The sequence below is a fragment of the Nycticebus coucang genome, chromosome 2 (assembly GCF_027406575.1).
Source record: "Nycticebus coucang isolate mNycCou1 chromosome 2, mNycCou1.pri, whole genome shotgun sequence".
Taxonomy (NCBI): domain Eukaryota; kingdom Metazoa; phylum Chordata; class Mammalia; order Primates; family Lorisidae; genus Nycticebus; species Nycticebus coucang.
Genome location: NC_069781.1, coordinates 39,311,473 through 39,335,777, shown reverse-complemented (window position 1 = coordinate 39,335,777; position 24,305 = coordinate 39,311,473). Strand labels below are relative to the sequence as shown.

Genomic DNA, 24,305 nt, shown 5'->3' with positions numbered 1-24,305 from the left:
GACCCACAGTGGCCCTTTCCTAAGACCTCCTCACCCACAGAGGCTCCCAGGGCTGGAATGTCTGGATGAGGTGCTAACAACTAGCATGTTCCTTATCTTATTCCCCAGTCTCTGAGTTTGAGCTCCCCATCTGTGAACTGAGGGATTTGGAAGGCAAAAGCTCTAAACTGCCATCTGCTGTGAATGGTGGAGCCCGGACCGGCACAAGACAGAAGGGATCTCTCAGCAGTTGGCATCTGGGGTCTCCATGTCAATGACTTTAAATGTGGGCATGAGGGAATGCAAGACAGCAAAAGAGGAAGTCCCAGGCTCTGACTACACCTGCACCTGCTTACAGATCTCTGGCAGTTCCTCACCGCCCTCAGGATAAAAGACCAAACTTCTTAACTCAGCATTCTAGGCCCCTGGACACTGACTTCTGTTTCTAGCCTCAGCATTTTCCCTCCTGCCCCTGCCCCAGACCCTTCAGGCTTTCTGGAGCTCCTGTGGCTCCCAAGCTCTGGAGGGGTGTGCCTGCCCTGCCCTCTCCCCTTCATCCCTCCCTCCCTGCCAGGCTCCTACAGGTCAGGCTCTGCCCATCCTCTGCAGCCCATGGTTGTCTCTTCTCTGCAGCCCTGTCTGAACCCTCTCCCCAGGTGGGATGAGTCACTTCCCGCCTTTGTTCCCAGGCCCCTTTGTTCCTGTCTCCCCTAAGAGGGATCTGTCTTCCTGACCACACTATGAGCAACCTGAGGACAAGGACAGGTCTGGTGATGCCTGTGAGCCCAGAGAGGGTCTGGTGCACAAAAGGTATCTGTGAGAGTTTGCAGCGCGAAGGGACAAGTGAAAGTTAGAGAGAAACTGAGTCAGTGGATGGGCACCAGGAGCCTGGGCTTTCAGTCCCAGCAGGAGTACTTCCTTGCTGTGAGCTTTTAAGCCCACAGTTCCTCTCTCTCCAAAATAGAGATGATAATGACTTGTGCCCTGCTTGCCCGTCAGGCTGGGCTGAGAGGTGTCAGATCACCGGGAAAGCTCTAAATGGCTGTGCACCTGGCAGCCACACTTTTGGCCAGTGTTCAACTGGGGAAAAGCCAGGGAAAGCCAACCCTGGGGGAGCTTCTCCAAAGTCTGAGATGCCAAGTGGAAGTAAACGTGAGGCCCAGGCAAAAGGTGAGGCTCTTTCATAGTCAGGGATTTGGGGACCCAGGGGTTTCAAGGTCAGTCTCTCAATCAGGCAGTGGCTCATGGGCCTACCTTTAGCTTTTTGACACTGGTGCAGGGATCATTGGAGAAACTCTCGGTGTCCGAAATCTCAATGTCCTCGCCATACAGAACCCCGGTCAGGTCGTTCCTCACCTGTCAGCAAAGAGAAAGCAGAGGGTGGGTGTTCTGGCCACCACAAGAAGGGTCGCTCTGGGGAAGTGGCTCACATGGGCAAGGTGGTTTTTCTCCACTCTGCTGACAATGGGAGGAGACATTATAAACTAGAGTACCCTGTGGGAACTTGGAGCCTCCCGGTCCCACCCTGCAATTGGCAGATGAACCCAGGATCTCAGGCAGGAAAGGGGCTTGCTAAGACAGGCCTGGGAACTCCTGTGAGGACCCTGTTGGTGTTTGTCTGTTGTATCACATATCTCTAAATCAAGCTATCCAGTGTCTTGGTTTACATTTTGCATTATTTATTAGTAATATTATTTCATTTTTATGGTGAAGAAATAGCCAAGACACTCAGAATAATGATGCAGAATAAAGAGTGAGGAGGTATTGAACCAGCCTGTGATATTAAATATAACTATGTGTCTGCTGACACACAGAATGACTGATATCTATGAACTTGGAAAGCAAAGGGCTACAAACTTCACTGTCACCAGGATCAGCTGCTATGTGAAGCAACCCATATGGAAGATATTAGGGAGTACTGGGGATTGTGGCAAATTGGTAACCAAATGTCCCCTCTAAAGACAGTAGTTGCTACTTGGCTGCCAAGTTAGAACATAGATCCAGGGTCACCAGACCTAATTTTGAGGGAAGAAATCAGAAATCAAATCAAGAGTTTTAAAACATAAAATCTCCTACATTTAAAAATTTTGAAATTCTTTTTATTCAAATAAAAACAAAAGTAAGGCTCAAACTATATAAATGTAAAGTCTATGGCATTTGGCCATGGCTATGCACCTTCTGACATATATAGACATGGACCCTAGACTGCATGTTTTAGTAGAAAGAATTAGGGGTGGAATCCAACTTCCAGGTCCTGCTCTGTCACTGACTTGCTTATGACCTTGGCGTCTCTGTGTGACCTTCCCCTTCACTGGGTCTCAGTTTCTTCCTCTTCAAGAGGAGATGATCCTTAAATGTACTTTTCTTATTAATATCTATCAGGGTGATTCTTAGCCACAAACAGAGAACAAATGTTAGCCAGGACGTGGAGAAACCGGAACCCTTGCACATTGCTGGTGGGAGTGTAAAATGGTACAGCCTCTGTGGAAAGCAGTATGGTAACTTTTCAAAAATTCAAACATAGAATTACCATATAATCTACCAATTCCAGTCATATATTTAAAAGAATTGAAAGCAGAGACTTGAACAGATATATTTACACTCATGTTCATAGCAGCAGCATTTACAATAGCTAAAAGGGGGAAGCAACCCACATGTTCATTGGCAGATGGATAGATAAATTATGGTATATGCATACAATGGAGTATTACTCTGCCTCAAAAAGGAGTGAAATTCTGATACGTGCTACAACATGGATGAACCTTGAAGACACTATGTTATGTGCAATAAGCCAGACACAAGAGGACAAATACCGTATGATTCCACTTATATAAGATACTCAAGGGTGGCTGAATTCATAGTGGCAAAGTAGAATGGTGGTTACCAGAAGCTAAAGGGTGGAGAGAATAGGGAGTTATTACTCAATGGGCACAGAGTTCCAGAAAGGGATGATAAAAAAGTTCCAGTCATGGACAGCAGCAATAGTTGCACAAAAATGTGAATGTATGGAATGCCACCAGATTGCACACTTAAAAATGATTACAATAGTAAATTTCACGTTAGTGTATTTTACCATAGTAAAAAGGCTCTTCTTAGTCTAACGCTTGGTGGAGGACTATAATGTGTCTCTCAAAGTGTTTTGAATAAGGCGGCCCTAAATGTCACCATATGGCTACTGGGAAGTCACCTCCAAGGAAGAGGAACAAAGGAGACTGCCATGGGAGCTGCCATCTTTCATTTCTTGGAAATGAATATGAAGCAAATGGAGCAAAATGTGAACATTGATTAATTCTGGCCAGCAAGTCCATGGGTGTGTATTTTATTCTGTGCTTTTATGAATGCTTCAAATATTTTTTAATAAATGTTTTATGTAAAGAAAGAAACTGCTGCAGTCAGGACAATCCTGTCCAATCTTCACTGTTACCTCAATTTGATGAAAGGTGGGGAACAAGTTGATTGGGGGGGAAAGTTAAAAGCCTTACTTTTGTTACTTTGCCGTATGAATTTATTTCTGCTGCCTCACATCTTTTTTGGATGCAGAGGGGTCCCATTATTGGTTTTCTGTCTCAAAATCATGTTGTGAAGCAACAGCAATTGTTAATTGGAATACGTGCACACTAGTCCCTACTGGAAGGCAGTTTAGCTCCTGTGCATGCACAATCAAGCCTGGCTTTCCACTTGCACACAACCCAAATTTGAAGAAACAATTCAACCTTTCAACTGGGTCTTTTCACCTGTAAAATGGGGTGTAATATAGCTAGTAGCCCAAAGGGTTGATCCAAGGTCCAGCTAAAATCACCGATGAAACTAAAGTTCTGCACGCTGCTTAAAAGTTGAAATGATCGTTTTCAGGCCTAAGGCCAGGCAGCGAGGCAGTCAGTGGTTTGGGATGTCTCTGCTTTAGAGTGTGCATGAAAGCCGTATATAAATAAGGCAGAATAAAATATTTTGTAAGTGGCCAGAACTCAAAACAATCAGGTTGTCTTATTCCGCCCCTAATTTCACATGTGAGGAAACTGAGGCTGACTCTTATGTATCTGGCCAGATGTGGATGGTTCCAGAGGCCCACTTAACCAGAGCAGGTCAGAACAGATGGTCAGTGAGATCAGCCACTCATTGCCCATAATTTCAGCACCAAGGACTCTGCCCTCACCTCAAGTATTTATTCTAATGGACTTTTTTTAGGGAAAGAAAATGGAAGAAATCAGTAATAAGTGGCATTTTAAAATAACCAAAGCATGGAAAAGAAATAATCTAACTGATCTTCCTCATGAGGCAAAAAAAAATCCATACCCTCATATGTGCACAGAAATGCACGGATGAAATATTTACTAAGTAAATTTGTAACTATGTTACCTTTTAAACTCATTTTTACAAGATGGGCCAGAGCCCCAGGAGTAAGTCTTCTGAAAAAGCTGCTGAGTTCTTCTCCTCAAGAACTGGTATGGACTGAGGAAACGAGGTCTTCCCAGAAAGCTGTCTCTAGAGCAGTAGTTCTCAAAGGGTGGCCCCAGGAGCTCGTTAGAAATGCAGATTCTCCAGCCCCCAGCCCCATCTACTGAATCAGACCCTCTGGAGTGGGGGCCAGAAACCTGGGTTTTAGCAAGTTCTCTCCATGACTCTGAAACGCGCTCAAGGTGAGAACCATCGTCCTAAAAGAAGCAGGATAAGTTTGAAGTAAAATGGATAATGGTGTGAAAAGCTTTTTTTAATAACTTGGATTTGTTCCCCTTGTTTAGGAAATCAGAATGTATTAACTGAGTAAGGCAAGTGCCAAAAGAGTGAGTAAGACTAGGTAAGGACGTTCACAAAGGGATCACATCTAGAATGAAGGAGGGGATAGTCCCTCTCTGGGCCGTCCACTTAGACCATGTCTGGAGTGCTGGACTCAGTTCTGCCTGCCTTTATCAGGCAGTGATGAAGTGGCTTGTGCTCAGAGGAGAGTGGTACAGACAGGAACCAAGGGCCCTGAGGGAGGCCCTGGGCACAGGAGATTGGTAAAGGTGACAAAGAATGCAACCAGTGACGACTCAGGCTCCCGTGCAGCTTTAGGCATCAAAGATCCAAATGCAAGGACATTAATATTTGAACTCAGACTTTAAGCTCTAGAAAGGCCAGCATTTTTTAAGAAGGAAAGACCCAGGAGGAATTCATGGCTTTGGAGGATGGCTTTGTTCAGGCTGAGCAGAGAGAAAACATTGCCAGGACAGAGCGGCAGGGACCAGTGTGTCTGCACACGATTCCCTCCCAGCCGGCTCACAGGGCTGTGGGTGAACAGGGTGACAGGGCCTTGTCACTCCAATGAAGCCATCGCAACGGCCTTATCCCTGCAACTGACTGAGTGCACAACCTCCATCCACACTCTAGGCGTGGAAGGCACATAGCCCAGCTTTATCCATGTCTGTGAGACCGTGAGACGCAGAGAAGAAGGGGTGGGTGGGAAGAGGAAAGCAGGACCAGGGGAAAAGTGGAAGGCAAATGGAATTGGGAAGGGAGTGAAGGTGAATGGACTATTTGCAAAAATTTTCTTGCTCACATAACTGAGTCCATGTGACTCATTTTAAGCCTAATGTGGGTCCACCCTGCTGGCTGGGGCTGCTGTCACCTAAAAATTTCTGGACTGCATGTTAGAGTCACCTAGGGAATTTTAGAAACTACTGATGCCCTAGTTACCTCTTAAACCAGTAAGAACCTCTGAGATAGGGCCCAGGCTGCAGGAATTTTAAGTGCTCTTCAGGTGATTCCAATGTGCAGCTCAAGTTGCAAACCACTGCCTATCGGGGTAAAAGCAACAGCCACCATGTTTTCATCTGGCTTGCCAGCCTGCCCCCAAATCCCCGCATCGTTTCTTCTCACCCTCTCCAGATCCAGGGCAGCAAGATTCCTCCCTTGCCCTCTCCCCCTCATCCAGAAGGCTCATTTTGTCTTTAATCCCCAGTAAGAGGTTCTTACTGGTACTCCTGGCCCTTCGCACCACCAGCAGATCCTGGTTACATCCGAGTGATAATGACGAGAAGGAATAGAGAGACAAGGGCACAAGAGAAGGAAGTAAGACAGGGAGGAGGGAGAAGCAGAATATTATTACAGTCACACTCTACCACCTCCAGACCACAGGTCTCAAGCAGAACACGATCACGAGGCAAGTGAAACTCACAGCCAGGGGCTGGAGGCTGCAGGGACCATCTGAGACTCCAAGACTCTTGGTTTCTGTGGCCAGTTGTTCCCTGGACACCTTCCCTCACAAGGCTACTGTGCTAGCCGAGGAAGCATCCAGAAAGGCGAAAGTGAAGCTGGGGAGAACCAGGGCTGTGCCACACATGCACTTTACAACTCTTTGGAAATTCTAATTAGGTTGCGAAATGAACTCCAGAGCAAGGCAAATTCCCAGCTCCCCTATGGAAGCTGAGGCAACCTACTTTGTCATTCAAACGCACTCACTATATATAGCCCTGGATGGTGCCGAAATGTCACTCCTCTTACCTGACTAAAGTGTATAATTATAGATTTACTTCTATTCATTCATGAAATGTGTCTTCACTTGATTAAACAGTTCATTCAAGTAAAATCCATTAAAATATGGAACATGTTAAAATGGGGCTCATTAGAGGCAGAGGGCACTGCTGTAGTTAAGATGCTAATTAGGATAAACAGGCATTTGAAACACTCAAATCTTTGAATAATTCGGGTCACTTTTACTGGGGCTGGAGCTCCCCAGGAACCGCCATTAATTTAAGCTAATTAAAAAATTAGCCTGGAGAGGCGTAGACCAAGCAGGAAGTGTGGCCGACTTCAAATCAGTGAAGAGCAGTCATGCGGAAGAGAGGGCTCCTTGTTCTGGGCACCCCATGGTGGTGGAGAACCAACAGGTAGATGGTTCAGGAAATTAGATTTTGGCCCAAAGCCAAAAACCCTTTCTAATGACGGAGAAGGTGATTTTGGTAGATAGAGCGATTTTCTTAAGATTTGGGGTATGGCCTGTACTTAAATTCTTATAGAAACTTATCCATTGTATTTCCACCTCTCCAAATCTGATGATCAGTCATTGAAGAAAGCATTCATTTTGAAAAATAGAGCCACCTAGTTTTCAGATTTTTACAAATAAGTTAGCTCTTAATAATCCATAAACAGAGTTGGACATATGTGAAAAAAAAATTTAAACAGCAAGTACATAAGTGAATGTGAATTAGATCTACTCCCCATGAGCAGTACCTGTTTGTGAGTAACACCAGTGGGTACATTCCGCTGTGTCCACATGAAGTCTGCATGTGTGTGTCAGAGACACCCATATGTTCACAGTGCAGAGAATCTTCAGGATGAATAGTGACCTCCCCAAAAGATGTCCAGGTTCTAACCCTGAGTCAGCAACTGGAATGTGGCCTTATTTGGGAAAAGTCTTTGCAGCTGTGATTATCATAAGAATCTCAAGATGAGATCATCCTGGATAAATCCAATATTAAGTGTCCTTATAAAAAGAACTGCAAAGGGAAATTTGAGACACAGAGATACAAGGGAGAAGGCCACATAAATACAGAGGCAGAGACTGGAGTGATGCAGCTGCCAACCAAGTGACATCTGAAGACACCAGAAGCTGGAAGATGCATGATGATTCTTTCCTGGAGACTTTAGCATGGCCCTACTGACACCTTGATTAAGGACCTCTGGACTCCAGAACTGTGAGAGAATCAATTTCTGTTGTTTTAAGCCACCAGTTTATAGTGATTTGTTATGGGAGCCACAGGAAAGTAACACATGTGGGGCCTCCTGGATCTGGCTGCTCAGTCATTCAACCCACATTCCCACTGGAGGGGCCCGAGCTTCCCATCCAGTCCTGTCAATGCTGGCATCGCCTACCTTTAAGCCCAGACTTGTTAAGAGCAATGGCTTCAAGCCTGCTTGTGCATCTGCCTCTCCCTAGGAGCTCTGCAGAAATACAGATGCCTAGGTCTCAGGAGCCAGAGTCTGGCACTGGTGTGAGGAGCCCAGCAATCTGAGTATGTATAATGTGTCCTGGGGTCTGGGTTACATAGCCAGATTTGAGAAACACTAATTGAGAGACACCCTTTTGGAATGCAACAGTCTGAGTGGCCCTTTAGCTTAAACTCTTCACCCCATAGGGCCCAGTAATGATACTGTGGTACACTGCCAGAACCTTCTAGTGGACCGAAGCTCTCATTCCCCAGATGCCAGGGCTTGCCCTTGACTCAGTGAGGCAGCCTTATCCAAGGTTACAGCCCTTCCCAGGCTAGCCCTGCCCCCAGTGATTGGCCCAGCCTTTCTTGCTTCAATTTGGGACATCTCTGAAGGACCATGGCAACTCCAGAGCTCTCCATGGGTTGGGTAGCCTAGTGGAGGTCTCTGTTGCACCTTTGTTGGACGTCAGCTTCTCCCTCTGCCCAGTCCCACTTTCCCCACCTGCTCTTATGGACACTCTCCAATGAATCTCCTGCATGAAACTCTCAGAACCTCTTTCCTGGGAACCTGACCCACAACAGACTCACTCTCCACCCATATGAATGTCAACTCAGCCCAAACCCCCAATGAACTGCCCCCCAGTTCTCGGATGACAATGTCTCCTGCTGAGAGCCTGCGGTACAGCTGTTGGCAGGACTCTTATAGACTCAGATCATTTATATGAGTGGCTCAGACCATCTATATTCCTTTTGACTCAAAGAGTTCAAACTTGTCAAAGTAATTTCTAAACTTCATTGGAAGTCTGAAGAAAGGAGGAAAGTGATAAAACTACCCACATGCCCAGTACACTAATCCAACTGCACATATAATATCTCATGATGATTATTTTCTTTTTCTTTTTTTTAATTAAATCATAGCTGTGTACATTAATACGATCATGGGGCACCATACACTGGTTTTATAGACCATTTGACACATTTTCATCACACTGGTTAACATACACTTCCTGGCATTTTCTTAGTTATTATGTTAAGACATTTATATTCTACATTTACTAAGTTTCACATATACTCTTATAAGATGCACCACAGGTGTAATCCCACCAATCACCCTCCCTCCGCCTACCTTCCACTTCCCTCCCCTCCCTTTGCCCCTTCTCCTTATTCTTAGGTTATAACTGGGTTATAGCTTTCATGTGAAAGCTATAGATTAGTTTCATAGTAGGGCTGAGTACATTGGATACTTTTTCTTCCATTCTTGAGATACTTTACTAAGAAGAATATGTTCCAGCTCCATCCATGTAAACATGAAAGAGGTAAAGTCTCCATCTTTCTTTAAGGCTGCATAATATTCCATGGTATACATGTACCACAATTTATTAATCCATTTGTGGATGGATGGGCACCTGGGCTTTTTCCATGACTTAGCAATTATGAATTGGGCTGCAAATAACATTCTGGTACAAATATCTTTGTTATGATGTGATTTTTGGTCTTCTGGGTATATGCCTATTACAGTAATTATAGGATTGAATGGCAGATCTATTTTTAGATCTCTAAGTGTTCTCCAAACATCTTTCCAAAAGGAATGTATTACTTTGCATTCCCACCAGTAGTGTAGAAGTGTTCTGTATTTCTGCAGAAAAGTGTTCTTTTCTCTACATCACGCCAATATCTCTGGTCTTGGAATTTTGTGATATGGGCTAATCTTACTGGAGTTAGATGATATCTCAAAGTAGTTTTCATTTGCATTTCTCTGATGATTAAAGATGATAAGCATTTTTTCATATGTCTGTAGGCCGCGCGCCTGTCTTCTTCAAAAAGTTTCTCTTCAAGTCCCTTGCCCAGCCTGTGATGGGATCACTTGTTCTTTTCTTGCTTATACGTTTGAGTTCTCTGTGAATTCTGGTTATTAAACCTTTGTCGGAGACATAACCTGCAAATATCTTCTCCCATTCTGAGGTCTGTTTGCTTGCTTTACTTACTGTGTTCTTGGCTGTGCAGAAGTTTTTTAGTTTGATCAGGTCCCAGTAGTGTATTTTTGAAGCTGCTTCAATTGCCCGGGGGTCCTCCTCATAAAATACTCACCCAGACCGATTTCTTCAAGGATTTTCCCTGCACTGTCTTCTAGTATTTTTATAGTTTCATGTCTTAAGTTTAAATCTTTAATCCAGTGAGATTCTATCTTAGTTAATGGTGAAAGGTGTGGGTCGAGTTTCAGTCTTCTACAGGTTGCTAGCCAGTTCACCCAGCACCATTTGTTAAATAGGGAATCTTTTCCCCACTGAATGTTTTTAACTGGCTTGTCAAAGATCAAATAACAGTAAGTAGCTGGATGCATCTCTTGGTTCTCTATTCTGTTCCAGACATCTACTTCTCTGTTTTTGTGCCAGTACCATGCTGTTTTGATCACTATCGATTTGTAGTATAGTCTCAGGTCTGGTAGCATGATTCCTCCTGCTTTGTTTTTATTTCTGAGTAATGTCTTGGCTATTCAAGGTTTTTTTCTGATTCCATATAAAATGAAATATTGTTTTTTCAGGATGTTTAAAGTATGACAGTGGAGCTTTAATAGGGATTGCATTAAAATTATATATTGCTTTGGGTAGTATGGACATTTTAACAATGTTGATTCTTCCCAGCCATGAGCATGGTATGTTTTTCCATTTGTTAACATTTTCAGCTATTTCTTTTCTTAGAGTTTCATAGTTCTCTTTATAGAGATCTTTCACGTCCTTTGTTAGATAAACTCCCAAATATTTCATCTTCTTTGGCACTACTGTGAATGGAATAGAGTCCTTAACTTTTTTTCAGCTTGACTATTGTTGGTATATATAAATGCTACCGATTTATGAATGTTGATTTTGTAACCTGAGACGCTGCTGTATTCCTTGATCAATTCTAAGAGTTTTGTAGTAGAATCCCTGGTGTTTTCCGGATATACAATCATATCATCTGCTAAGAGTGAAAGTTTGATCTCTTCTGATCCTATATGGATACCCTTGATCGCCTTTTCTTCCCTAATTGCGGTGGCTAAAACTTCCATTACAATGTTAAAGAGCAGTGGAGACAATGGGCAGCCTTGTCTGGTTCCTGATCTGAGTGGAAATGCTTTCAATTTAACTCCATTCAATACGATATTGGCTGTGGGATTGCTGTAGATGGCCTCTATCAGTTTAAGAAATGTCCCTTCTATATCAATTTTCTTAAGTGTTCTGATCATGAAGGGATGCTGGGTATTATCAAAAGCTTTTTCTGCATCAATCGAGAGAATCATATGGTCTTTGTTTTTTAAATTGTTTATGTGCTGAATTATACTTATAGATTTACGTATATGGAACCAGCCTTGAGACCCTGGAAGAAAACCGACTTGGTCATGATGTATAATTTGTTTGATGTGTTGCTAGATTCTGTTTGTTAGGATCTTGTTGAATATTTTTGCATCTATATTCATTAGTGATATTGGTCTATAATTTTCTTTTCTTGTGTTGGGTCTTTTCCTGGTTTGGGGATCAGGGTGATGTTTGCTTCATAGAACGTGTTGGGTAGTCTTCCTTCTTTTTCTACCTTTTGGAACAGGTTGAGTAATATAGGTACTAGTTCCTCTTTAAAGGTTTGGTAGAATTCTGACGTGAAGCCATCTGGTCCTGGGATGATTATTTTCAATTTGCTCTCATACACACCCTCCAGCCTGCCCTGCCCCTGTTTGTTTCTGGAATTGAACTTTTACAGTGGGTATCACTTGAGTTGCCTTGTCCTTAACTTCCTATTAGACATGGTCAATGAAAGCCCAGTGTGTGAGTCAGAGGGACAATGGGCGTCCAACAGAAGTCAGAGGGCCAATGGGAGCCCAGAAGGAGTCGGAGGGCCAATGGGAGCTCAGCAGGAGTCAGAGGGCCAATGGGAGCCCAGCAGAAGTCAGAGGGCTAGTGGGAGTCCAACAGAAGTCAGAGGGCCAATGGGAGCCCAGTAGGAGTCAGAGGGCCAATGGGAGCCCAACAAGAATCAGAGGGTGGAAAGAGAAAAAGTTCAGGATGCTTTTTCCTCAGGCTCCCCCACTTGGTTAGAGTCAAGCAGTGCCCCCTCCCTGCTGTAGTAGCACTGCTTCCTCCTGTTTCCTCCAGGGCACGTGGATGGTCCTGACTCCACCAGGGCTGATCCCTGGAGCTGTATTAGCCCTGGTTTGTTCCCTTTGTCCTTCACAAAGTCCTTCTTCTAAAGTAAACATTCTTTACATCCATCTGTTCCTGCTGGGACCTTAACAATATTGTCTTTTAGGTGGCAGTCATCAAAGTATAATCCATTGTATATCCTGACTTTACTCATAATTCATTTTCACCACCAATCACACATGCCCTAATCCCCTTACATTAGTTCCTGGCCTCTTATCTTCTCTGTCCATGTCCTGCTCACCCTTTAAGTCCCATCACAAACAGCTCCTCCTATGTGAAGTCCTTCTGGATTCTTCAAGGGGCTGCGCTTGCCCCCTCTGAACACCTGCATCCTCTGCTTTCCCTCCCAGGCCCACACATTCTTTGCTCTGTCTGGAGTAACTGGAAAGTCCTCTCAGGTTGGTCTCTTCAGCCCTACTGCAGGTGGCTGGGGAAGAACCTTCCAGCTGCTCATGGACATGGAAGACCTAAGCTCTCTACAGCTCCCCCAAGGTCAGGAAAGACAGTCTGCCCTTCCACTCTCCAGGATCCATGGAGACAGCACCATCCTGTAGAGGTGCTGAGTGTGTGTCCCGGCGGGGGCTGGCAGGCCAGGTGAGCCAACCACATCTTGGGGTGGACACTGCACCAAAGTGCTGAGCAGGCTGATAGCCTGAGAGCAGGGTTTGAAGCTGTGCTAAGCTAAGCAGTTTTCATAATGTATCTTCCTAGGAGCAGTACCCAGAGATGCTGGGGAACAGGTATTCACTCTACACAGTTCTAGTGGAATTTTCCAAAGGGGGTCAAAATCTTGAGGCACCAAGTTTACTGTTATTGACATGGCTTGTTTACCTGTCCATCTCCCTCCGGGCTGTGAGCAACTGGAGGGTGGGGAGGCCTGCTCTGAGTTCTGGTCAGATACCAGCACAATGGCCTGGCTCAGACAACACTGGCTGACTGAGTGGATGAAATCAGAGGACACTCCATTTGTCTGCCTGAGGTGAATGTCACATAATGCCTGGTACCCAGCATTTCAAAGGGGAGGCTTGAGAAGTATCTGTGCTGCCTCTGTGCTCCAGGTATCAGAGAAGAAGAAGGGTTCTTAGGCATCAGTGCTGGAATCCCCCAGAAAGGAAGTCAGAGAGAAAAACTGGAGAAGGCTGCACATCTGTGATAGGTGGGAAAGGTCAGAGCAACAATGAGAACTCACACTTACTAAGCACCCTTCATGCACCAAGCCCCTCCCATATCTCATGTCACTGTGCAGGGCCACTGGTATAAACTCAAAATGAACAATTATAACCAGCTTGTAGGGAAGTAAAATGAGACTCAGAGCTATTGAGTCAGCTGCCCTAAGTCACACAGCAAGAATGTAGTGAGCTTGGAATTTCAGGTCTATCCCTTTCTATAGTCTACACCAGGGGTCCTCAAACTGTGGCCTGCAGGCCACATGAGGCAGTGTGATTGTATTTGTTCCCATTTTTTTTTTTTTACTTCAAAATAAGATATGTGCAGTGTGCGTAGGAATTTGTTCATAGTTTTTTTTTTTTTTTAAACTATAGTCTGGCCTTCCAATGGTCTGAGGGACAGTGAATCGGCCCCTGTTTAAAAAGTTTGAGGACACCTGGTCTATACTGTAAATCTGGGGTCAGCGAATTTCTTCTGTAAAGGGCCAGACAAGAAATATTTTAGGCTTTGCAGACCTTACAGAATCTGTTCCACCTACATTGCAAAAGCAGCCATAGAAAATGTGCAAATGAGTATATGTGGCTGTGTTCCAATAAAACTTTATTTACAAAAACAACAGGTTATATTGGGCCACAGTTTGCAAACCTTTGTTCTTGACACATGATAAAAAGCCTGTGGGTCTATTTTCCCCTCTAGGAGGGCCGTGGGAAAGAGGTAAGAGTACAAACTCTGGAGTCAGGTGGTTCCAGATGGGAATGTTGGCTATGCTCCCACTTTCTGAGCCACCTTGGGTGAGCAAGGAACCTCTTTGAGCCCTTTTCTCACCTATAACAAGTACTTCACCACAACAGAGGTTGTTGGAAAGGTTAAAAAAAGCTAATACATGCTAAGTGTCTACTATGGCTGAGTTCAGTGATTAGTAATGTCTATTATCAGAGACCACACAGACAAGGAGGGGAGGCAGAGAAAACATGAAAGGTGGGGGAAGAAAGGGAAATGATGATGGTGCTATTGGTATTAAACTCTGAATGAGTGTCTTCTCATGAAGGCTGGCTATGGACTTCCTGCAGGAGAATTCTATTCCACACCCTGTGAAATCTTCCCAGGGATTCATAGGCACCCGCAGTGGGAGGAATCTTTTCAGCACCCCCGGAAGTAGCAGATGTGTGGAGCATGGTGACTCCCCACAGAGGGTAGAGAGGCAGCTGTTCACAGACTTGATATGGCAAATTGTGTGATCCACTGTCTTCCTGGGGCAGGCAGCCAAGTGGTGATGGGGGAGCCTTTGCAACCCCATCCCCCGATGCTTACTGCCCACGTCTCCTGACTCACACAGAAGATCTGGCCATGTCAGAAGGAATCAAAATGGCCCTCTGGTGAAATGCAAGTGGATGGAGACTGGGAGGCAGGGGAATGGTTTCTTCCATTTCCACCCAAAGGTCATAACTTTGGCGGAGAAGGATGTGAGGAAACTCCATCAATATTGCTGAGGGCCAGGATGTAGCTTAGGATGCGAGATGATGAGTCCCTGGCAAGAGGCAAAATTCACTGCCCCAAGCCTGGCAGCACCATGTTTGGCAAGAAAATTACCCATCTGATCAAGAGGATGCTACACTGGAAGTTGAGAAGGAGAGGAAAAGTGCCCAGTAAAACCTATAAAACCAGATATGAGGAAGGCTGATATATGAAAGGGGTTAAAAAGAGCCCACAGAACAGGAAATGCTTAAGAATTCTCATATGTCTGTGTACCAAAGTACAAAGTATGGGAAACAATGTTAATATGAAACTTTTTAGAAAGATGGTAAAGCTGGGCACAGATGTCCAACTCCCACCTAAGCTACCTCCTTCTGAAAGTGACAGAAAGGACCAAGGGAGTATAAAAATAGGGGGGAATCTGCTGCAGCATTGGAAAGTAGGAAAGAGTGCCATCAATATGCCAACTTTGAGGAATTTCTGCTAGGTACAGTGCCAAGGGAAGCAGATTGAAGGCTGACTCATAGCTCTCCTTCCTGAGAAAGTAGTGTGGTGCTGCAGGGAGGGTGGATGTGCTGCCTGACTGACCGACCTCAGAGCCTCTGATAGGCAAGTGAGTGGTAGAGGGGAGGCTGGGCAGCAGTGGGAGCACAGAGCCTACTGCCAGGAGCCCACCCCTCACTGTGCAGCCCAACAGTCTTCAGAAGTGGCTGGGCTATTAGATCCAAGAACAAGAAAAACTCATCAGAGCCTAGCTTCCCTGTGGTAGGCCTGAGCATTTCCCAGACACAGTAGGCAGGAGAACAAGGGAGGATACTGGGAGGGACCCTGTACCTCAGGAGCAGCTGTAAATGAACTCAGTGAAGAAATGGCTATAGTACCAGATGGCTCCCTAATCCCTCAGCTTCTTGGCCCTGAGCAGGTAATATAAAATTCTATCATCTAGTCTTTCAGATGAATATCCAAGGTGAAGAATCTAGTAGTTTCTAGATGTTGATGAAATAACAAGGGGATCCAGGGAGAATTCACCTGTACTACAAGCAAATACCAGGTCAGGGAAGACCTAAAATGTACCTGGAAACTATGAAAAAAAACTTTCTAAAACATAAAGAAAACAAGGAATACAAGCAGAGAAAGAACATCATCTCTAAAAAGATTTGCTCTGGGAAATAAAAATAAGTTGTACCATTCATTTTGTATGTCAAAAGATTAAAGGAAACCTGGTCTCTAAACTATAAGAAATGGAGCATAACAATAAAAGAAACTGAAATTTAAAGAAACCAGGCAGAGTTAAGATAATAATGACAGAAAATGAATAATGTTATGAGAACTTTAAGAAGCTTAAGAAGTAACGAAAAGGGAAATTTAATTGTAGAAAACTAATGAATGTTGTGGAGGACAACCTTGAGATGTTTTCTCAGAATGCAGAGAACAAAGACTGAGATAATATTAGAGAGAAAATAGAAATATGGAGAATAAACTACAGAGACTCATTATGAATTATTGCTATTCCTAAAAAAGGATCCCAGAACAAAAGAATAATAATTAAAGACATAATAAAAGAAAACTTCTACAATCTGAAGAAAGACTAGATTCTTCAAATAAAAATATAATCTTATTTTAGACAAAACAGTCAAATACCAGACATGTGGTTTTTTTTTTTTTTTTTTTGTAGAGACAGAGTCTCACTTTATGGCCCTCGGTAGAGTGCCATGGCCTCACACAGCTCACAGCAATCTCCAACTCCTGGGCTTAAGCGATTCTCTTGCCTCAGCTTCCCGAGTAGCTGGGACTACAGGCGCCCACCACAATGCCCGGCTATTTTTTGGTTGCAGTTTTGGCCGGGGCTGGGTTTGAACCCGCCACCCTCGGTATATGGGGCCGGCGCCTTACCGACTGAGCCACAGGCGCCGCCCCGACATGTGTTTTTTTTTTTAATTCTCAAAAATAAAGAATTGTATGACCATCTAAAAAAAAAAAAAAAAACTAGGTTTGCATAGAAACCAAATTAGATCACATTAGACTCATTACAACATTGATGTAATGTCTAGAGAGGTTTGAAGAAGAACATCATGATTATATAATTCTATACTTAGATGACTTGCCATTCACAGAGAGAACTGTGATTTATGCAAGGGCATAGTAGATATAAAGATTATAAGACCTCCCTGAAAAACAAAATTCACACCACAGAGATAAATTCAAAGACACAGCACATGAAAAATATGTCAATGGAAATTAAAGCCATATAAATATGGATTTGAATCTTAAAATCATAGTATTATATAGTTTCAAAATAGAATTGATATCTTAAATAATAATTGCAAAAGGACACGGCCCTGTTCCCTGTCTCTGTGCTCCACAGGCCCCTCTTCCATGTCTCTCCGTGCTCCACCCTGCCCGGACTGTGCCTAGATGAATGCCCGACTGTCTCAGAAGCCCTGTGCTGACCAGATGAATAGGTAGCATGTCTGTGAGGGTGGCTGCCAGTCACTGTGGAAGCTCAGATATGCCCATGGTGACACAGAGTTCAAATAAAGAGGCTCCCATCCAGAAGGAGAGTTACAGGACAGAAATTTAGCAAGTAATCTGGTGGATTTGAGCTGCACCAAAAGAGAAGGTTGAAGAACGCAAATCAACCCTGCTGAGGCGAGCTGCAACCCCAAGGATACAAACAAAAGGTACAAAATCCATCACCAAGCAGACGGGAATCCCCTCCCCCATAAGAACAGCTCGGAGTGCCCCACAAACAAACGAACAAAGTTCAAAGGTCCTCCCACTACACTCCATGGGAGAGACCCTCTAAAAACTGGACCTACCTCCCCTACTAGGGTGCCATGGCATTCTCCTGCCAGGCATAAAACTGTATATATTATCTACCCGCAACTCTGAGCTCCCAGCACTCCCCTCCACTCTCACTGTGAGGTCTGGAGGTCTGTCCCCCAGGAGTCCAGATTCTTGGGTGATTTCTCGAGGGGTGTGGACAGTGCCTAAACTGCAGCTGTTCAGGGCTGACTCTGGGGCACGGGAGCCAGGAGAGGATGGTCAGCTGAGAGGGAAAAGCAGTGCCCTGAGGTGCAGAGCAGCAGCTGTCTTTTAGCAATAATACTGCTCACTCCCGGATATTTTGAAGCCACACCCACTGTCTCCCTGGGCAACCAGAGGAGGCCAGGCATCTACTCAGGTGGCAAACACCACAGAACAGATCTAGGATGGAAACGCAGACCCCGGTCAAACAGAAACCAGCTGCAAACAAGACAGAACCACGTAGCCCCACCACACCAAACAGGTACCCAGTTTCTCAGGCCATAGCACTGTATGGGTCCTCAACAAAGCTCCACGGGAAAAATCAAATGGTGTAAAACAATCATGGGGCAGAATCAGCAGAAAAACTCTGGTAACATGAATAACTCAGAATAGATCAACTCCCCCAAGGAAAGATATAGCAAATGTAACTGAAGATCCCATGCATAAACAGCTGGCCGAGATGTCAGAAATCAAATTTGGAATTTGGATCACAAACAAGATTAATAGAATGCAGGAAAATTTGGAATTAGAAATTCAAGCAGCAATTCAAAAGTCAGAATTAGAAATTCGAGGAGAAATTCAAAAGTCGTCTCAAGAATTCAACAAATTTAAAGACAAAACCACCAAAGATTTGATGCACTGAAGCAAGAATTTGCAGCCCTCAAAGATATGAAAAATACAGTAGAATCCCTCAGTAATAGAGTGGAGCAAGCAGAAGAAAGGATTTCTAACATTGAAGACAAGGCCTTTGAATGCTTCCAAACTCTCAAAGAGGAAGAGAAATGGAGAGCAAAAACAGATCATTCTTTCAGAGAGCTCTGGGATAATTCAAAGAAGGCTAATATCCACCTCATTGGAATCCCTGAAAATGACGAAGTGGCCTCGCTAGGCACAGAGGCCCTTCTCCATGAAATTATGAAAGAGAATTTTCCAGACATGCCAAGAGATTCTGGAATTCAGATAGCAGACAGTTTCAGAACCCCAGCACAACACAATCCCAATAAGACATCCCCCAGGCATATCATAATTAACTTCACTAAAGTTAATATGAAGGAGAAAATTCTCAAAGCAGCCAGACATAAAAAATCCATTACCTACAAAGGGAAGAATATTAGAATGACTGCAGATCTCTCTGCTGAAACTTTTCAAGCCAGAAGAGGGTGGTCATCGACTTTTAACCTCCTAAAGCAAAATAACTTTCAACCACAGATCCTGTATCCAGCTAAACTGAGTTTCATTTATGATGGAGAAATTAAACACTTTAATAACATTCATATGTTGAAGAAATTTGCCATAACCAAACCAGCTCTACAGGATATTCTCAGACCTATCCTCCATAATGACCAGCCCAATCCTCTACCACAAAAGTAAACTCACTCAGAAACTTTGGATCAAACTCCAACTTCCACAGTGGTGAAAGGATTATAAATGTCCACTGGACTTTTGAAAAACTCAATACCCAAAATTTTACCAAAAACTCAATACCAAAATTTTTACCAAAAACTCAATACCAAAATTTTAATGTAATGGCTTAAACTGTCCTCTAAAGAGGCACAGGTTAGCTGACTGGATGCAAAAACTCAGGCCAGATATTTGTTGTATACAAGAGTCACATCTTACCTTAAAAGACAAATATAGACTCAGGGTGAAAGGATGGTCATCCATATTTCAGGCAAATGGTAATCAGAAAAAAGCAGGTGTTGCAATTTTATTTGCAGATACAATAGGCTTTAAACCAATAAAAGTAAAGAAGGATAAGAATGGTCACTTCATATTTGTTAAGGGTAATACTCAATATGATGAGATTTCAATTATTAATATCTATGCACCCAACCAGAATGCACCTCAATTTATAAGAGAAACTCTAACAGACATGAGCAACTTGATTTCCTCCAGCTCCATAATAGTTGGAGATTTCAACACTCCTTTGGCAGTGTTGGATAGATCCTCCAATAAGAAGCTAAGCAAAGAAATTTTAGATTTAGGGCGGCGCCTGTGGCTCAAGGAGTAGGGCGCCAGTCCCATATGCCGGAGGTGGAGGGTTCAAACCCAGCCCCAGCCAAAAAAAAAAAATCACAAAAAAAAAAAAAAGAAAGAAATTTTAGATTTAAACCTAACCATCCAACATTTGGATTTGGCAGACATCTACAGAACATTTCATCCCAACAAAACTGAATACACATACTTCTCATCAACCTATGGAACATACTCCAAAATTGATCACATCTCAGTTCACAAGTCTAACCTCAGTAAATTTAAAGGAATAGAAATAATTCCTTGCATCTTCTTGGACCACCATGGAATAAAAGTTGAGCTTAGTAGCAACAGGAATCTGCATACTCATACAAAAACATGGAAGTCAAATAACCTTATGCTGAATGATAGCTGGGTCGGAGATGAGATTAAGAAGGAAATGGCCAAATTTTTGGAACAAAATGACAATGAAGATACGAATTATCAGAACCTCTGGGATACCACAAAGGCAGTCCTAAGAGGGAAATTTATAGCACTGCAAGCCTTCCTCAAGAGAGCGAAAAGAGAGGAAGTTAACAACTTAATGGGACATCTCAAGCAACTGGAAAGGAAGAACATTCCAACCCCAAACCCAGTAGAATAAAAGAAATAACCAAAATTAGAGCAGAATTAAAGGAAATTGAAAGCAAAAGAATTATACAACAGATCAATAAATCAAAAAGTTGGTTTCTTGAAAAGGTGAATAAAATAGGTAAACCTTTGGCCAACCTAATCAGGAAAAAAAGAGTAAAATCTCTAATCTCATCAATCAGAAACGACAAAGACGAAACAACAGACTCCTCAGAAATCCAAAAAATCCTTAATGAAGATTACAAGAAACTTTATTCTCAGAAATATGAAAATCTGAAGGAAATTGACCAATACTTGGAAGCACGTAACCTTCCAAGACTTAGCCAGAATCAAGTGGAAATGTTCAACAGGCCCATATCAAGTTCTGAAATAGCATCAACCATACAAAACCTCCCTAAGAAGAAAAGCCCAGGACCAGATGGCTTCACGTCAGAATTCTACCAAACTTTTAAAGAGGAATTAGTACCTATATTACTCAACCTGTTCCAAAATGTAGAAAAAGAAGGAAGACTACCCAACACATTCTATGAAGCAAACATCACCCTGATCCCCAAACCAGGAAAAGACCCAACAAGAAAAGAAAATTATAGACCAATATCACTAATGAATATAGATGCAAAAATATTCAACAAGATCCTAACAAACAGAATCCAGCAACATATCAAACAAATTATGCATCATGACCAAGTCGGTTTTCTTCCAGGGTCTCAAGGCTGGTTCCATATATGTAAATCTATAAGTATAATTCAGCACATAAACAATTTAAAAAACAAAGACCATATGATTCTCTCAATTGATGCAGAAAAAGCTTTTGATAATACCCAGCATCCCTTCATGATCAGAACACTTAAGAAAATTGGTATAGAAGAAACATTTCTTAAACTGATAGAGGCCATCTATAGCAATCCCACAGCCAATATCGTATTGAATGGAGTTAAATTGAAAGCATTTCCACTCAGATCAGGAACCAGACAAGGCTGCCCATTGTCTCCACTGCTCTTTAACATTGTAATGGAAGTTTTAGCCACCACAATTAGGGAAGAAAAGGCGATCAAGGGTATCCATATAGGGTCAGAAGAGATCAAACTTTCGCTCTTCGCAGATGACATGATTGTATATCTGGAAAACACCAGGGATTCTACTACAAAACTCTTAGAATTGATCAAGGAATACAGCAGCGTCTGAGGTTAAAAATCTACATTCATAAATTGGTAGCCTTTAAATAAATAAATAAATAAATAAATCGGTAGCCTTTATATATACCAACAATAGTCAAGCTGAAAAAATCAGTTAAGGACTCTATTCCATTCACAGTAGTGCCAAAGAAGATGAAATATTTGGGAGTTTATCTAACAAAGGACGTGAAAGATCTCTATAAAGAAAACTATGAAACTCTAAGAAAAGAAATAGCTGAAAATGTTAACAAATGGAAAAACATACCATGCTCATGGCTGGGAAGAATCAACATTGTTAAAATGTCCATACTACCCAAAGCAATATATAATTTTAATGCAATCCCTATTAAAGCTCCACTGTCATACTTTAAAGATCTTGAAAAAATAATACTTCATTTTATATGAAATCAGAAAAAAACTTGCATAGCCAAGACATTACTCAGAAATAAAAACAAAGCAGGAGGAATCACGCTACCAGACCTGAGACTATACTACAAATCGATAGTGATCAAAACAGCATGGTACTGGCACAAAAACAGAGAAGTAGATGTCTGGAACAGAATAGAGAACCAAGAGATGCATCCAGCTACTTATCGTTATTTGATCTTTGACAAGCCAGTTAAAAACATTCAGTGGGGAAAAGATTCCCTATTTAACAAATGGTGCTGGGTGAACTGGCTGGCAACCTGTAGAAGACTGAAATGACCCACATCTTTCACCATTAACTAAGATAGACTCTCACTGGATTAAAGATTTAAACTTAAGACATGAAACTATAAAAATACTAGAAGAGAGTGCAGGGAAAATCCTTGAAGAAATCGGTCTGGTTGAGTATTTTATGAGGAGGACCCCCGGGCAATTAAAGCAGCTTCAAAAATACACTACTGGGACCTGATCAAACTAAAAAGCTTCTGCACAGCCAAGAACACAGTAAGTAAAGCAAGCAAACAGATCTCAGAATGGGAGAAGATATTTGCAGGTTATGTCTCCGACAAATGTTTAATAACCAGAATTCACAGAGAACTCAAACGTATAAGCAAGAAAAGAACAAGTGATCCCATCGCAGGTTGGGCAAGGGACTTGAAGAGAAACTTCTCTGAAGAAGACAGGCGCGTGGCCTACAGACATATGAAAAAATGCTCATCATCTTTAATCATCAGAGAAATGCAAATGAAAACTACTTTGAGATATCATCTAACTCCAGTAAGATTAGCCCGTATCACAAAATTCCAAGACCAGAGATGCTGGCGTGAATGTGGACAAAAGGGAACACTTCTACAGTGCTGGTGGGAATGCAAAGTAATACATTCCTTTTGGAAAGATGTTTGGAGAACACTTAGAGATCTAAAAATAGATCTGCCATTCAATCCTATAATTCCTCTACTAGGCATATACCCAGAAGACCAAAAATCACATCATAACAAAGGTATTTGTACCAGAATGTTATTTGCAGCCCAATTCATAATTGCTAAGTCATGGGAAAAGCCCAGGTGCCAATCTATCCACGAATGGATTAATAAATTGTGGTATATGTACAACATGGAATATTATGCAGCCTTAAAGAAAGATGGAGACTTTACCTCTTTCATGTTTACATGAATGGAGCTGGAACATATTCTTCTTAGTAAAGTATCTCAAGAATGAAAGAAAAAGTATCCAATGTCCACAGCCCTACTATGAAACTAATCTATGGCTTTCACATGAAAGCTATAACCCAGTTACAACCTAAGAATATGGAGAAGGGGGAGAGGAAGGGGAGGGAGGGGGGAGGATTGGCAGAGGGAGGGTTATTGGTGGGATTACACCTACGGTGCATCTTACAAGGGTGTATGTGAAACTTAGTAAATGTAGAATGTAAATGTCTTAACACAATAACTAAGAAAATGCCAGGAAGACTATGCTAACCAGTGTGATGAAAATGTGTCAAAAGGTCTATAAAAGCAGTGTATGGTACCCCATGATCTCATTAATGTACACAGCTATGATTTAATAAGAAAAATAATAAAAATAAAAATGAACAAAATAAAAAAAATTGCAAAAGGATGTCTACAATGTAAACAGTAAAATCAAATAAGAACTCAAATTATAACAATAAAAAGTTAAAGGTAATGAGGGATGGGGAGTAAATAATGCTATTTCTATAGATTACAATAGATACAACTGCATTTTATGTTAGTAGTTAGAGAAGTAGAAGCCTAATATTTTAAACTTAAGTGAAATTATAGTTTTATTTTAATGAGGATGAGATATTACTTAGTTGAAATGTAAGATTTTGCCAAAGCTGTAATCAAAAATAAATTTTTATGCTCAAATACATTAATAGCAATAAAAAAGAGTTAAAAATAAGCATGCAAATCAAGAAATTAGAAAAAGAATGCTGAAATAGACATAAATAAAAAAGAAGATGTTAATAAAGAGAAAAGCAGAAGCAAATAAATTAAGTAGATAAATAGAAGCAGATCCAATAAAGAAATCCAAGAGCTGGTCCTTTAGTTAAAAAATAAGATAATGGGATGTGTCACTGAAGACTTGTGGTTGTTTTCTGCTGTTACTTATGGGTTTTTGGTTTTTTTTTTTTTGCTTTGCTAAGAACTACATTTTCTTTAGCAAGAGAAATGTCTTAAAAACTTGTCCATCCCTGGGATGGTGAGCATTTTTTAAAGGGGATGCAAATAGACCTTCCCTTTCCCAAGCAACAAAGGTAGCTGCCTTAATAAGGAGGATGAGCAGATAGCTCTATTATGTAGCAAAATGGAATAAGAGGGTCATATAGGGGTAAGGCTCTAAGAGAAATCCTC

At 42.3% G+C, this 24,305-nt stretch overlaps 1 protein-coding gene across 1 annotated transcript in view; it reads right to left on the bottom strand.

Annotated features, from left to right (window-relative positions):
- Positions 1-24,305, bottom strand: part of GABBR2 (gamma-aminobutyric acid type B receptor subunit 2) — a 396,872-nt gene that overhangs the window by 195,182 nt on the left and 177,385 nt on the right. Inside the window, exon 4 of the mRNA XM_053572972.1 lies at positions 1,234-1,335. Within this exon, the coding sequence (XP_053428947.1) occupies positions 1,234-1,335 (102 nt within the window). The remainder of the gene's footprint in view (positions 1-1,233; positions 1,336-24,305) is intronic.